The 16,246-nt window shown below is 45.8% G+C and overlaps 1 protein-coding gene across 10 annotated transcripts in view; it reads left to right on the top strand.

The window, feature by feature from the left end:
* STAT2 (signal transducer and activator of transcription 2) overlaps positions 1-16,246 on the top strand; it is a 1,031,780-nt gene that overhangs the window by 378,679 nt on the left and 636,855 nt on the right. For all 10 annotated transcript variants that reach the window (XM_078689090.1, XM_078689088.1, XM_078689089.1 and 7 more), the window contains one exon: positions 6,724-6,816. In XM_078689090.1, the coding sequence (XP_078545216.1) occupies positions 6,724-6,816 (93 nt within the window). The remainder of the gene's footprint in view (positions 1-6,723; positions 6,817-16,246) is intronic.

Genomic DNA, 16,246 nt, shown 5'->3' with positions numbered 1-16,246 from the left:
CAGGCCCCTCAGCCTTGTGATTTGGCTTCTGAAGTCCTAGAGTTCGGTTATTTAAATCTACCACAACCTTTTATGACATTTTCAAAGAAGCACACTTGCCCATTACTCAGGCGTGTTGTGCCGCAAAGTGGAGAAGATTTGTTCACTACTGTTGTTCTAAACACATTGATCCTCTAGAGGCCAATGTTCAAGACATTGTTATTTATTTCATTTATGTACCTCCGGTCTAGCTTTTACTTCTATAAGCCTACACCTTGCGGCAGTAGTGGCATATCTACAGAACAGACAACACTCTTCACTATTTAAGATTCCAGTCATTAAAGCCTTCCTGTAGGATCTCAAGAGTCATTCCTCCCAGGATACCACCAGCTCCTACATAGAATCTCAATATTGTGTTAACAAATTTAATTGGCCCTCCATTCGAGCGCCTCCACTCCTGCCCCCTACAGTTTTTATCTTGAAGGTGACATTCTTAGTTGCTTTCACTTCATTCAGACATATCCGTGAGCTTCAGGCATTAACTGTAAAAGAATCCTTCCAATGGTATACAAATAAGGTGGTACTACGTGCCAATCCTACATTTTTTCCAATGGTGATGCCTCAGTTCCACCGAAATCAATCTATCAAAATGCCAGTATTTTTTCCACAACCTGACTCGTTTGTGGAATAGGCTCTAGATGTAAAACGCTCCCTCATATACTATATTGATAGAATCAAAACATCTAGAAAAAAACACTCTTTGTTGCCTTTTCAAAACCAGACAAAGGAAGGGCCATTTCTAAATCAGGCATTTCAGGTTTGTTGGATTGTCTAATGCATCCAGCTTAAAAACTCTACCTATCCCTCCAAAAGCTCACTGCACTAAAAAAAGGAGCTTCAGTGGCCTTCCTAGGAAATATACTTATCGCTGCAATATGAAAGCAGTTACATGGTCTATGGTGCATATATTTACAAAATATTACTGTGGCAATGTGCTAGCCCGTGAGCAAGCTAATGTAGGCCATGCTGTTCTATGTGCACTATTTCAAACTGCAGCTCCCACAGGTTAGCCACCTTTCATAGAGGAGGACTGCTATATAGTCTTATCTATTCAACAAAAAACAGGAGCGACCCATGTCCTTGCGAACTGGGTATAGCTAAGCAGCCAAATGACAGTTGTTCATAAGGAACTCATTTAGACCAAAAACCTTCAGTATTCGCAATCAATTAATCTCATGCATGATTTAAGCAAAACAAGCATATAATAGAGTCAACCAATATTACAATTAACACCACCAAGCAATGTTATTTCCTCGATTATAGAGAACACATACAACTCAAGAGAATACAGCACCACACAACCAGATTTTTAAACTACACCCACATCAGCTGAAGTGAGCGTAATTTATGTGCAGTAACAATAAGAAAACAAGGAAAATTCTAGTTCTGTTGTGTATTAACACTATTTACAAAATTTAAAAATAACTTCACTTATGTGACCCCAATGGAGTGCCCATAACCAAACAGTGAAATAGCTGTAGTGAAAATATTTAAAACAAGGGATTGGTTATTTGAATGAAAAGGATGTTCTTCCGGTATCAGATTAAATCATTCACGCTAGAATATTTTTCTAGTATTCTGGGACTATCCTTTTCTCATTAGTCGACGGCATTTCGACTCTCTCTTAGTACTGGGTCTCTTCAGAACCGGGATTCTGAAGGCGTCTTGAATCTGGGGATTCAAGATGCCTTGAATGGAAAATGTTACCCAGTTAGCATCTGTTCATGGCATGTAGTGCTGTAGATTCACATGAGCCCAGCCTCCTCCCGGACACCTGTGTTTGTTCCAGTTACTTTCATAACTTATCCTACATTCTTTTTGCACGGTCATCTCACTATACTGCACTATCCTTCACACTCCATTCTCACCCGCCTTGCGGGAAAACAATCTAACAATGGAGTCGATGACCATGCAGATTACCAGCACAAGTAGGAGTCACTATACCTTGTGAATAGAAAGACTTTCTTAGGAGAAAAACAACTTGCACACATCCAAGCCCAAGACTTGATGGCAGAATTATGCTAAGCATGTGAATCTACAGCACTACATGTCAGAAACAGATTCTTTCTGGCTAAGTAACATTTTCCTTCTGGAGCATGCTCTATATACCTGCAGATTCCTCGCCAGCCCGCCCGCCCAATTTCCACTCTGGGGGATTCGTTGTGGTACTGATGTTAATTTTGTGCACTGTGTTCCTTTATGTTCTTCAGGGTTGTCTCTCTAAGGGTGTGGGGGTAAAAGGATGAGACCTGACAGAAGAGCACTGGGTGGCGCCATGTGGGGCTCTGTGTCATCATGTCTAAGAGGTGCTAGAGCAAACTGGGAACCATGGTACCACCTACCATTTTAGGATAGTGTTTGCAGAATTTCAGGATCCAGTCTGAAGCCTGGGATAGTGGTGGATGAGGTGAGGAAACTGCAGATTGAGTATTCACCAGAAAGATCATTACCAACTGTAAGCAACTTTTTGTTCGGGTTTCGGGCCGAGCCTCCTCAATATTTACACAGGAGAGAGCTCCGACAGGTTTGCCCAGCTCCTAACATTCCTAGCAAAATTTGCATAACTCATTTGTAGGGGTGAGACCCCTTCCAATCTTCCTCTTGTGCAAAAGAATCAGTTTCCTTCAAAGGCATAGGGAATCTTCTGGGTGTTCCTCAATAATCTAGGCAGGGCCGACTTTAGGGCAGTGCGACCGGTGCGGCCACACTGGGTGCTGATGTGTGGGAGGCGCGCTGACCTCAGGGGGTAAGTAATAACTTAAGGCTTAAGAGATGAGGGGTGCTTTTGCCCCGGTGGGAGTGAGAGAAACTGAGGAAGGGGGCATGGGGTGTGGGGGTGCCAAAAATGATTGTTGCACTGGGCGCCACCAGCGCTAAAGCCGACCCTGAATCTAGGGAACATGAAATGGGAGAGGGGCTATATTTACACCAGATATAATAACTAAGAGAGATATTTCCCAGGTAGATAAAAGCTGGAACAGCTTTACAGATACTGTGCAAGAAGCCACAAGCCCAGCACAGCACATAATCAGCTTAGCATCCAGACAGTGATGCAAACCAAACCAACTGAATTGGTATATTTATTTATCATGTAGATGCCTATGCTACATTTAGAGAGAACATGTCTTTCTTTGCTCAATACACGGACAGCTGGAGGAAAGTAGCTTACGGGGTAAGGATGCTTCATGCAATAAACATAAATTAAATAAGATGGATACCTAGAGGTATGCTAAAAAACCCGGAACGGAGGCCAGAAAAACTTTGCTTGCTCTGTGGCAAGAGCAAAAGCAAAATATAGGCACTGTCTAAGGAACTGATGTCCATTATACCATAATGTATTGATTTTACAATTGTTTTTCCTTATGTCTACTGCAATTCACAGCAATAATGGGATTTGCATGTCATTTCCGTGCATTGTCTTCCAATAAAATAAGTGGTTCACATATATTATCAAGCTTTGTGGCCTCACTGAACCACATAGAATATCTTCTAATAAAACTGAGAGAGATACCCATTCATATGGTCACCATCATCTGTCAGGTCTGATAGGTAACTGGACCAACGCATCCACTGTGGGGATCACTCACCTTTTCACCCTTCTGTGGTTGATAAAATAATTAATAATGGGTTGTTTAAACATACACATCTGTTATCTGTCAATAATGTTGAGAGATGCTGAGGGGTGAGAATACGCTCTACAATGCACTGACTATGATATTTGCAGTCATATCTGTTGTCATTTACTGGGACATTTAGAATTTTTAGAAGTAGTAGCATTACCTTAGGCAGGGCTCTCACCCCCACCAAATTTGTGGTTTGCACCTTCTTATTAGAGGTGGAGGAACCACCAAGTTTAAGGTAGATCATTAGCTAGCACTGCCGTTTGAAACCCATGACAGGCAGAGCATTTGCTACACATACGCCGGTCTGTGTGCATCCGAAGATACACCCCATGCAACATTTTTCCTTCATGGGACCTCCACACAAAGCATGGCAGTCTTGGCCAGGGAACAAAAATCAGTGACCCCCTCACGAAGGCAGGCAGAAACCTCACGTCAGGGCTGTTGACCATTTTTTCTCAAAAGTAAACCCCCCCCTTACTGAGTTTGCTTGTAAGATACAAAAATAATCTTAAACTGACTCTGCGGCCCACTGGGCATTACTTTTTTGTAGTAGCATTGTAAATGGATTTATATAGCGCTTACTACCCCAGATGAGGGGTGACGATCTTTAAGCCAAGTAACACGATGCTCCGGAACCCAAAGTTAGTGGTTAATCCAGTATTATTGGTTATTGTTAGCTACTGGAATTAGCTTTGTGTGCCCAAGGAAACAATTCCTGGCATTCGTTTCTTTGTGGTGGATTAAACTAATTGAAATTGTGTCTGGTCATTAGCAGGGCATATGTGACACACACATTGTTGGTGTTCTTGATTGATGATCTAGTGGAGGTTAGGTATTGTTAGGTTGCAAAGGCATAGCTTTCAGAGGAGGACAAGTTGTGATCTTGTAGACAGGTGTGAGTAGTTTGCATAAATAGAATAATAGAGATTATGGCAACCATGCATGTAACAGAATAATTTGTGCTCACAGAGAGAAGGCATGCAGAGGATGTAAAGGGAGAAGAGGGACATTTGAAAAAATAAAGGAAAGACGACAATAAGACGATTTAGGTAACGGTCAGTTTTTCATGCCATATTTGAGAGATATGGAGGATCTTTTTTGAGATAGAATGCAATTTAATGATGCAAGACTGTAGAAAGACATGGTATTACTTACGTGTGAAGATAGTGCTGTATGATCAGCTTCTCCAGGCAGTAGTAGTGTATTGCTTGCATTTCTGAGGGTGGAGCTCCTGACACTGAGGTATGACGGTTGGTGACAGGGCTCCCTTGAGAAATTCAGCGACGACCTTGTTAGCAAAGTGCTGCTGATTAGACTTCCTGAAGTACTGCCCTTTAGTAAATAGTAAGGATGAGGAGTGGAACTACAGACTTTGTTGCACAAGGTGAAGGGGGCCCTAGGTGAGGCCCTCATTTTGTCCTCCTTGAGTACACATTCAGTTGGGCTGCCTAGTGCAGAAATCTCACATTTCTTTGCGAGTGTGTTGTGGGTGCTCCCAAGCTGTAGGCTACCCTGCTCTGAGGGACCCTCTACACAAAGGCTGTGTCTGGAGAGCCGCCTGCAAAGGATATATGAAAAGAGGGCTCCCCCACACCTGTTCTGATGCATGAGACCGTGGATGCCCTTGCACCACAAGTAAAGTGAAATTCTGTGTTTATACAACTATAGGCAGATTGTTTAACGTACAAACACCATACACAGAGCTTAAAGGATATGGGCTGCCCAGCTGGTCAGTTGGAGGCTGAATTAAATTCACACCATCTCACCGTCACCCCAAGAGAAAGTTTCGTTTTCCAGAATTAATAAGCACAACAATGTGGCCCTTAATTTGAAACTGATATACATCGCTTGCATCTTTAAGAGCATTCTGATTATGGGTGGAGTCATGCTGTTTTCATGTAGCTGCAGTATAAAAGTGTTGCATTAACCCTTAATAATCAAGGATCGCTGTACACAAATAACTGGCCAGCTGATGTACCTTAAAGGAGAAGGTGTCACAGACTTTCTGGCAGTATTTAAAAGACATTGCTGTGCAGTCGGAGTTGTAAGCAGAGTAACTAAACTGAAATCATTCAGCGCATCACAGAGATCTCAGGACAGTAAAATAAGAGAGCAGTGGGGTGCTGACGCAAATACCCCTGTTTACGTCTCTTTAAGCATGTATTCACTTTTGACAGTTCATTTGGGGACTCTCCTCCTCTGCTACTGTTGTTCAGTCATCTCCAATCCGTTTACAGATACCAGTGCTGTGCAGTCGACAAAGGCAGGGGTTGTCAGCCTAGCCCTCCACCTCTCCTGCCAGTGCAATACTGTCATCAGTACTTTTAAGAAATTGAATTCAAAGGCTTTGGATGTTCTGCTTTTCCACCACTATATTTTATTATCTTAACACTCAAAACACAATCTTAGTATTATTGTACTCATCCTAGGACCTCAAAATCAAGACTGGATGAGTCCGCCTAACCATAATTACAAAGGTTGGGGAACATAAAAACACACAGTGACCCTGCTATCGCTGCTTGACCTACCAGAGGCATCCCGCACACCCCCTCCGCCCCGATGGTAATGCCCCAGTGTTGGCGCAAGGAGAGGTCACGCCATCTCGTCTTCCTCCCATCCTAACACACATACGTTGGATGAAGGTAGTCCTGCTGTGTTGGGACCATCCCTTTCTTAGGCCGGTGCCCTACTTTTAATGTAAACAAACATGACCATTTGGAACACATTTTTTTTTACAATATTCCCTCTTTAACAATGAGCTGGTATCTTCTAGCTTGTGACTTGCAAGTCTGAAAAACTGGAGCAAGCTACCTGCCATTTACAGACTAAGGGATTAGTTTAACAACGTTCTTTGAAGTCGAAAGAAAAATAGCGCTGTTGGAAAAGGGTAAGAAAGATCAATGGAAATTGGAAAAAGTACATCATGTTTACCTCTCTGGGAAAGTGATATTGCTGCATTCTGTTCAGAATCACTACTTAGCAGATGTGACACTGTCATATGATACGAGTTCTCAAACAAGTAATGGTTAACCAAAATTCCTCTTGTCCCCTTGTCCTTTAGGGCCTTTGTGGTGGAGGACCAGCCCTGCATGACTTTCCCTTGTAAGAGGCCATTAGTGTTACGAACCAGCGTCCGCTTCTCTGTCAGCACAAGGTGAGTTGAGTGTTGCACACATGCGATTAGGTAGCACAAATGCGTATCCAAAATCCGTTTGTTAAAATAATTTTGTATGGGACTCTCAAGTATGTTTTGTGATATTTCCTTTTGTTGGCACTCGAGCAAATATGTCTGCATGTGCAATCTCATTTCAGCTGGGTCATAACCTCTTTTGTTATTAAAAGCACCAAGAGGACACTTAGTTTGTGATGCGAACTGTATTCAATTAGATTTTTTCTTGTATCTGTCCTTTTGTGAGCACATAAATAAAAGTTGTACTTTTCAGTGAAAATAAACGATTTATATTAAGGCCATCAAGAAGTCTGCATTACAATTCATGCTAAAACTAATAATTCGAAGAGTTACCGTTCCTAAATATGAGGTCTAGGTCAGATGATGGTAATCAAAAACATGAAACTGAGGTTAATTAAGCCAAAAGACATCAGTGTAGGGCTTGTGTGTGCATGTGTGTGTGTGTGTTGTTGATACCATGTTTCTGATAGATACTTCTAACCACAGATTCTCATCTTTTGAATAGTCTCCAGGCATCAGACTGGGTCTGGAAGATCTTCAAAAGTACACCTGTGCGCTCTAATGTGGCACATTTCCACTCCAGAGTGTCCTGTGGAGTCTCAAGGGTGCTGATATTAGTTTCTTTTGTTCTATTCCACCTGATGCAGATACGGAATTACCCTATGTCTCTTTGAGAGTGTTTTAGCTTAAAAATATTTTCTAAAAATCAGTGTGCTAGGCAAAATGTTAACCCTCTAAAACTAAATGGTCCAAACCTCTCAGGGACTTTTGCAAGCAAATGTGTGTGACAGATTCCTATCAAATGTGGTGCCTGAAGACAGAACATGACTTGAAGGTCTGCAACAACTGTCTCTTGATGAATCCCAATCCCAACCGGGAATGCGAAGCCAAACTCTATATTGCCAAGCACTGGAAAACTCCATGCCTTAACTGATCAAGGTCGAAGAAAAGGTCCTGGACCCGGTCTCACTCCCAAACTCATTCCTGTGGTTTATCTTCATCACACTAAAAGTCTTTGGCGAAGTTGAAGAAGTTGGACTCGACCCCCTCCCCCTACTTTCGAACTGTAGAGAAGGCGCAAGGCCATTAACGTTCTTGGTCTCGCTCCATAAACTGATCTCCTTTCAGAGCCGATTCCGACCATTGTTCCGAGCCAATACGAATTCCTGGCCCTATTGGTCACAACCCTGCAAATCCAGGACTTTCATAAAGCAATGCCGTACCTACTTGGCTCATTACCTACACCCTCTGTAGCACTTCCGGGCCCCAAGAAATCACAAGGACCTCCATCAGGAACTCACCGGCAGTTCCGTCCTCAGTGCCTGTTGTACGCTCTGGCCTTGCCACAGACTCTGATCCTATCACCAGGGCACATGTCGGATCATGGAGCATTGACGCTGGATGATGAAGTGGTGCAGATTTTACCTTGAATGAGACCACGGCCTGATCTGTCTGGGTCTCAGCCTTTGGATATCCCACCTGACTCCGATATACTGCCTTTGCCTCATGGAAGGGCCCAAACGCTACATGCCTTTTCAGAACAGATTCTGATAACCACAATTATGATACTGGGGATGATATTACCCAACTATATACCAAAAATAACTAGTCTGAAAATCTCCAGGATGCCATTGGCCTGGAGACCTCACCAGAAACTGTATTAATTTGCCCACCAGTCCCTGCTACAGAAGATGGCACAGCATTCAGAATGGTTATGCAGAGAGCATCGAGGTGAAGACCAACTTCCTCACTGAAGTTGCCCTAGCCTGGGCCTACCACTGCGGAGCCAATACTTCCATTTAATGAGGGCCTTACAAGCACCTTTCTTCGGACCTTTTTGAACCTCTGTTCCAGACCCCCAGTGATCAGACAAATTGCGAGCAGGGGCATCTTAAGGATTTTGGGGCTCTTGGCCAAGCATATTTTGGGGGCTCCTGTTTGGAACAGCTTTGAGTTTATGATCCAGTTTCAGCTGTTTCATGCCATCTTTGGCCAGGTCACTGACAGTGCAAAGGCACACTCATCCAAATTCTGAATGTGTTTATATCTAATTTTCAGGGATCACGATGTGTGTTTTCAATATTGTAATGCAGCTTCTGTTTTGCTCAGACAGATACATTTTTATGGTTGTTGCATGAAACATTAACACAATATTACAATTCACAGATCACCCATTTTGAAAATCAATCAAAGGAAAACGGTATTTAAACCAATTTGTTGAAGAATTATTCAAGGTCTTCAGGGCAAGACTCTCTGCAGAACAGAGCTGGCGTTATGAGGGGGCCCCCTAAAGACTGGGGCCCTGGGCCAGCGCCCACTTTGCTCATGCCTTAAAACATATCAGATTGCGGGACGCCATGGCCGGCCCCGGGATCCCAAATTTGTTTTGACTCCCCACCACACGCCAGAGAGCAGTGCAGAGAGTGTAGGCCTCATGGAGTAAGGTCAGCCTGAATGTGTTACCTACCAGTGTGAGAAAGTGGCTCTATATATATACTGGACTAGAATTAAGTACAGTGGTGTATAGAGTCCACCAACCCCAGAGGTATAACAGAGGTTAAAGTCAGAACTGACCTTACTCTCCAAAGTGGTAGCTTGGTCGAGCAGTAAGGCAGTACTAGAGGACAGTGTAAAGCATTTGTTGTACACACTCAGTCAGCAAAAGGTTTCACACACTCAAGGACTGAACTCCAGGCAAATTGTTTTTATATCCACAGATCTAGTTGTTTTATTTTTAGAACCAACAGTTATAAAAATATACTTTTCTGGTTATGAGTACTCTCATGTAAATACTTTGCAAAGGGGCAATAAAGGTTGTGCACACAATGATTACAGTATTGATAGTAAGCAACAGAGTCCTGAAACACACTTTAGCATTGAGCTCAATGGGTTTTCTACATATAAGTACAGTTGATTACTTTATAGATTACTTTGGGAGTTCCAGGACTAGGTTTTAGATTCAGTCCTGAGGTCTAAGCTGAAACCAGATTAGCAAAAACGTTTTAGTTACTGTAGTGAATTTTCATGAATATAAAGCTGTTTTAAAAGTTCACACTTAGAAACTTTTCAATGTAAATCTTACAATGTTATTCAATGGGAGGAAATTCAGGTTGCAGATAAAGTACGATCGCATTACTTTTGTAACCCAGCACTGGTCTCCTAGGGCCAGCTCTGGGGGCTTAACTCAAAACAGGTAGGTAATTGCGTTTCAGTATTTCGTATGATTTTTAAAGAATATTTGCAGTTTTCAAAAGTAGATACTTAGAAGAAATTTCATAGAAAAGCAGACAATGGGTTCCTATGGAGAAAATACAGATTACTAGTAAACCCGCTAGGGATTACTTTATCGGTTCAGTACTGTGTTGAAAGGTACAGTACTGGCTTCTCCCCTGAACTCAGGTGAGTACTTCGGAATTCGGACTTTGGCTGATTTTATAGGAATATTTTCAGTTTTCAAAACTTCACACTTTAAAAATGTTCTAGTCAAAATGAGTCATTGTTATCCAATGGCAGGTAAGGGAATTACTGGTTTCCAGGTGAGTACTTGGTTGTTGAAGGTAAGGTTCTGGGCATAGACTCAGGGGTCCCCCAGGGTCAGGTAATTACAGTTAGATCAGTCCCAGCGGCACAGGGGCGGCCGGGTGCAGAGGTAGGTAGGCCCAATGATATCCAATGAGGGAAAGGGGGCCTTCGGTTGGTGGCTGCTGGCTAGCAGGCCACGCGGCTCTGGGAGCTGGGCTCCTGGTCACTTGCTCAGGGCAAGGGGGGGAAGTAGGGTAGGACAAAGAGGTCACAGCCACAGGCACTCGGGCGGCTGGGTGCAGGGTGCTTTTGAGCCGTCGGGCGCTCAATGTTATCCAATGAGGATCTTGAAAAGGGAACAAAGGCTGCAGGCTCTGGGATGGAGACTCTCCAGCGGCGACCAGCACTTCGAGAGGTAAGTTGGGATGTTGGAGCACAGGTAGGTACCCCACAGGGAGTCACAGGGGGCCGGTAGGGCGCCGGGTGCAAGGGTGTCTTTGGGTGTCGGAAAAGCTTACCCTCGGCTGGTCATGGTTGGGGTGCCTCCTGGTTCTGAGTCTGCAGGCGTCGTCTGGTTCATCGAGGTGGGTCTTTGGGCACTGGACTTCGGGTCCCAGTCGCCGGGGGGACGTCCTCGTGGTCTTGGTTAGGTTGGGCCCGGCCCGGGCTCGGCTGGTGCAGAGTGGGCTGGTTTGGAGCTTCCTGGCTGGCACCAGGTAGGTTGTTGCAGCAGAGCCTCTGCTGATGGGAGTCCCAATCTACAAGAGGGTCAAGGCAGGCAGGTCCTCTGGGTGTTCCAAGGTTGCTGTCCGCAGGGGTCCCCGGGTTTAGGCAGGAGCAGGTTCCAGGATCAACAGGCCGGTAGGTTAGCAGCTGCATGGCGGGTTGTCATCTTCTTTATCTTCTTTCTTCTTCTTGGTATCGGAATCTGAGGAAGGAAGGTTCAGGGAGCCCCTAAATACTAACTTTAGGGGCGTTACAGGTAGGGCAAGGGCAGGGACCAATGGGTCCCTGTCCTGGGGTGAGGACACCCCTAGCCTGCTCCTCTCCTGTGGGAGGGGGGCAGGAGCCTAGCTGGGATTGGGCAGGGCTCCCCATCTACAAGATGGCCGGAGCCCGGGGTCGTGCTTCACCTCGCCTCCTCCACCTGAGGGGTGGAGTTGGCAAAGGTTGGCACACTCCTTCCTGACGTAGTTTTTCCCGCCAGGCTTCCTGCCAGAGTGGGGGTAGAACGGGTGGGGGGCCAGTTGCTGGGTACAGCAAATGGTCTGGAGAAGCTCTCAGAGGCGGTATGCCTTTGAAGCTTCCCCCTGTCCATCCTGGGGGAGGAGACATAGCACCAAGCCCAGGATGTGCATTGTTGCAGGCCCAGGACAGCAGGGGGCTCTCCACCCAGGGGTCCAGCAACATGTCTGCTGTGTGGCAGCCTCTGCAGCCACTCAGCCCAGACGTGGATTGTAGGTCCGAGTTTTGGAGGGCATCTCTAAGATGCCCTCTCGTGCATCTTACATTAAATCCCACACTGGCATCAGTGCTGGTTTAATGTGCTGAGAAGTTTGGTAACAAACTTGTCAGTCTTCAGTGTAGCCATTATGGTGCTGAGGAGTTCGTAATGACAACCTCCCAGCACCATATACTCTTAAATGTCATCACTGCACTTACAGTGCCTAGGAATGGCCCTGGGTACTGTTGGGGCACAGGGCTCATGCACATGTGCCCTCACCTCTGGCATAGGGCACCCAGCTAGAGGGGTGACTGAAGTATGCCAGGGCAGTGGGGTCTATGGGCATGGCACACAGGTATGTGTGCCATGTCGACTCTTGTTTTAGTTCTTCACTTAGGCACTCAGCCTGCAAAGGCAGTGTGTGGGTGCCAGGGTATAGGCCCCCTGAGGGTGGCACAATAAGTGCTGCAGCCCTCAGGGGTCTTCTCTGTTCACCATGCCCTGGGTACCTAGGGTAGCCTTTACTAGGGCCTGACAGGTGGCCAGAGATGCCAATTGGGTATTTTGTTTCAGCATAGCTTGTCTTTTTAGGGAAGGAACACAGGCCCTGGATACCTGATTGGCAGGGTCCCAGGGCACATTCAGTCAAAGCACATCAGCAGTTCAGAAAAAAGTGGGGGCATACCAAGGCAAGAAATATGGCACTTTCTCACAAGCACTCCACCAGACTGGGAATCAAAGCACTTGGAAACAATTGGGAAGCACATGTTTCCTCTACTAGTTTGCCTCTGCGCTTGGTTAATGCCAGCTGCCTCCTGGGGCATTACAACCACGGCTTTGGATTCTAAAGTCCAATCTTGCCTGGTGTCCCTGAAGATTTGCATCCACTCTCACACAAGCCATTCAAGACTGCTGTAAATTTACTATTCGATGTGGCTTAGAAACTATGGGTTGCCTTGGTAGGGCAATTGGCACTAAAATGGCTGTTGGACGCCATGTCTGGATGAAGCCCATGGGCTTTTTCAGCGACATACAGTCTACCTTGATGGAGAAGCTCTTTGATGTCTCCCGCCTGTTTGGGGGGACAAATGGACTCGGCCATTGAGTGCTTTAAAGATAGTAGGCCCACAGCACTGTCATTGGTGTGCGAGCTCCTCCATGCAGCCTCATCACCAATTTCTTCCCCTCTGAGGGTACAATAGGGGTTTTAGATACTGCCATCAGATGCAACCAGTCAGGCAAACTCCTCAGCCCTTCTGTGGCCGTGACTGCGGTACCCACATACCACATGGTCAACAGGACCACTGTGCAGCCCAGTATTCAATCCCTCCAGCTTCCACAGCCTCAAAACCTCTTTGTGTCCTTCACGACACACAGCCACCTGTCGGAATGTAGGATCTTGCACTTTCTACCAGTGTGGCTGGTAGTGAACGAACAAGTAAGTCCTACAGATTGTACATTGGGGTTATGCCCTACCATTCACTGTCACCCTCCCTCATCTTCCACCATCCTCAGCATGGCTAACTGAGGACCATCTGCCCCTTTCGTAGCAGGAGCTGCAAGCCCTTCGGGCCAAAGTTGCCTTAGAAAGGGTGCTAGAGTCAGAAGTAGGCTGTGGATGCTACTCCTGCTACTTTCTGGTACCAAAGAAAGATGGAGGTTTGTGTCCTGTTTTAGATCTTCACCATCTTAATGCCTTCGTTGGGAATCACAAATTCAGGAAGCTCACCTTGGCCCAGGTCTTGTCTACCCTCCACCCTGGAGACTCGGTGAAAGCGTTGGTGCTGCGGGACACTTATTTTCACATCCCCATCCTGTTGGTCCACAGGCATTGCCTACTGTTTATGGTGGGGTACTGTGCTCGCCTTTGGCCTCACCAGTTCCTATCGCGTGTTAATGAAAGTGATAGCGGTGGTTGCTGCTTACATCCGGAGGTTATGGGTCCCAGGCTTTCAGTGTGTAAGAGTCACTCCTTGCTCCTTCAAAGATGCTCCCTTTCATCGGTGCCATTCTGGACATGGTGCAGTTTTTTGCCTTCCCCTCGAACGGAGAGTCCAGAACATATGGACTATAATCCTGATGTTTCAGCCACAGTCCTTCATCTCAATGAAGATGACTCTGAGGCTTCCTGCATTCATGGTCTCCTGCATCCTAGACTCATGCATTCGAGGTGGCAAATGCAGGTTCTGAAGTGAGATCTGAAGTCCCATTGGGCACAGCATCAGGGGGACCTCTCAGATTATCTCCAGATTTCGGAGGAGTCTGCAAATAATTTACAGCAGTGGTTACACCACCTGGTAGGATCTCTAAACTCCAGGGCAGACTTCCGGATCACAAATGTCAGTTGCACCCAAAGGTGGAGCATGATCTCTTCTGTGAATGGGGAGGAAATTGGCTTTATCTTTACACCAGTGCCCAGAATGTGCAATGTCAGCACTTTTGCATGTTGGGATTTCCATGGCATCTGTCTCATAGATGTGTTCTGTCTAGAGTAGAACTCAGAACTCCTGTATGCCTTACCTCTGATACCTCCCCTCCCCAGAGTTCTGAATCAGATCAGGAATTACTAGGCCCAAGCCCTCCTGGTGGGATTGGATTAGGCAAGGAGAGCATGGTAGGAGGAGCGTATGGGTACAAGCATCTGTACTACGATCAGGCTGCCTCTTTGGGAGGATCTTCTGTTGCAGGGAATGATCCTGCATCTGAGCCTACCCACTCTCCACTTCCATGCTTGAAGATTGATTGGCAGCAGTTGACTGCGTTTGACCTACCTCCCGATGTTGTCTGTTATCTTGGCAGGCATATGTCTCCTGACAAAATTTGTATATGCCTACCATTGGGATAAATTTGTGAGTTGGTGTAGTGACTGCCGGATTAACGCACTTCATGCCATACTGTCCGAAGTGGTGGAGTTTGTCTTATTTTTAGTCCAGCAAGCCCTTGCTTTGGGCACTGTTATGGGGTACTTGTCACCTCTTTCAGCTTTTTGCAGTTGCTCGATCAGCCTTCTTTGTTTCAGTCACCTGTTGTGATGCTTGCCTTGAAATGTTTTAAACATATGCTTTCACCATCTTTGTTTACTATGCCCTAGTGGGATTTGAATTTGGTCCTTACTTTCCTCATCTGTACTTATGTTGAACTGCTGCTGGCTGTCTCCTTCGGCTTCTGACTCTAAAGAGTCTTTCTGTCTTTCATGTTGCCTTTCATGAGGCCATCTCCGTCAATCTGCCATACACAATGTTTTACCCGGGCACACTAGTCCTGAGAACTCTGGCATCCTTTGTCCTGAAAGTGGTGATTCCATTTCATGTTGGGCTAAATATCACACTGCCAGCATTCTTCGCTTCACTTCACCCCTCTAAGGAGGAGGAGAGTCCCCTACACCTGGTTCTTAAATAGCTTCTAGCTTTTAGGTCGATGTTACCAGAGAACATTGCGTGGATGATCAGGTGTTTTGGGAATTTGCTGGAGCGAACACGGTCAAGGGAGGTCAGCAGAGGACCACCTCTTGGTTGATCATTCTCTGCACTAAAATCTGCTGTGCATTGGCCAAGAAGCATCCCACAGAAGGTTTGCAGGCGTATTCTGCCAGAGCCAAGCCTGCTATTACTGTGTTGGCATGCTAGGTGCCTGTGGTGGATATTTTCCAGGCTGCTACGTGGGCGTCACTCCTTACGCACAGTAATCGCTTTAGTCTGGACAGCCATGTTCATTGAGATGGGCATTTTGCTCGCTCAGTCCTGCAGGACTTTTTATTTTAATGGTTCACAAACCCAACACCTGAGAGGTACTGCTTTGATATCTAATAAAAAGGTGTGGAATCGGCAGTTAGAAGTATCAGAAGAACAAGTTACTTCACTTTGGTAAAACTCTGATCGAGGCATATGAGCTGTAGATCATATGCCTTAGCATAAATCGCCATCTGGTGTTGGGTCCGGAAGTTTGCACTTTGTTTTTGTTAGAAATAGTTTTGTAGTCACGAGGTAGGTGACTCCTCCTTTTGGTGATAGTGCGTATGGGCATCGACTCCATCCTTAGATTGTTTTTTTCCGCCATCGGGTTCGGATGTGTATTGCTGCAGTTCGGTACTGTTTTCGGACCCCTTCTACACACAATCCACTACTCTCGACGATATTGCTATCGATCGCGGCTCCTCATTCGAGGCGCATCGTCGTCGAAAATTCTTTCTATCGGAAAACTCGAGGCAGGCCGTCGGGCCTACCCGGGCCGACCACGCTAGCAGTCGATGGGACGGACTCCATTCAAGCTATGTCCCGGGTGTTGTACTAAATTTCCACGCACCGACTTGCACGAAGTGTGCAACCTCTGCTTGTCCCCGGAACAAGATGAGAAGGACTGTGTCGATCATTCCAATCGAAAAAGACACTTCGTGATCGTCTGGCTCGACGCCACGAGATGCAACATCAG

This window comes from Lissotriton helveticus, chromosome 1_1 (assembly GCF_964261635.1).
Source record: "Lissotriton helveticus chromosome 1_1, aLisHel1.1, whole genome shotgun sequence".
NCBI lineage: Eukaryota > Metazoa > Chordata > Amphibia > Caudata > Salamandridae > Lissotriton > Lissotriton helveticus.
Note: the sequence above shows the minus strand (reverse complement) of the source record. Positions and strands in the feature narration are given on the sequence as shown.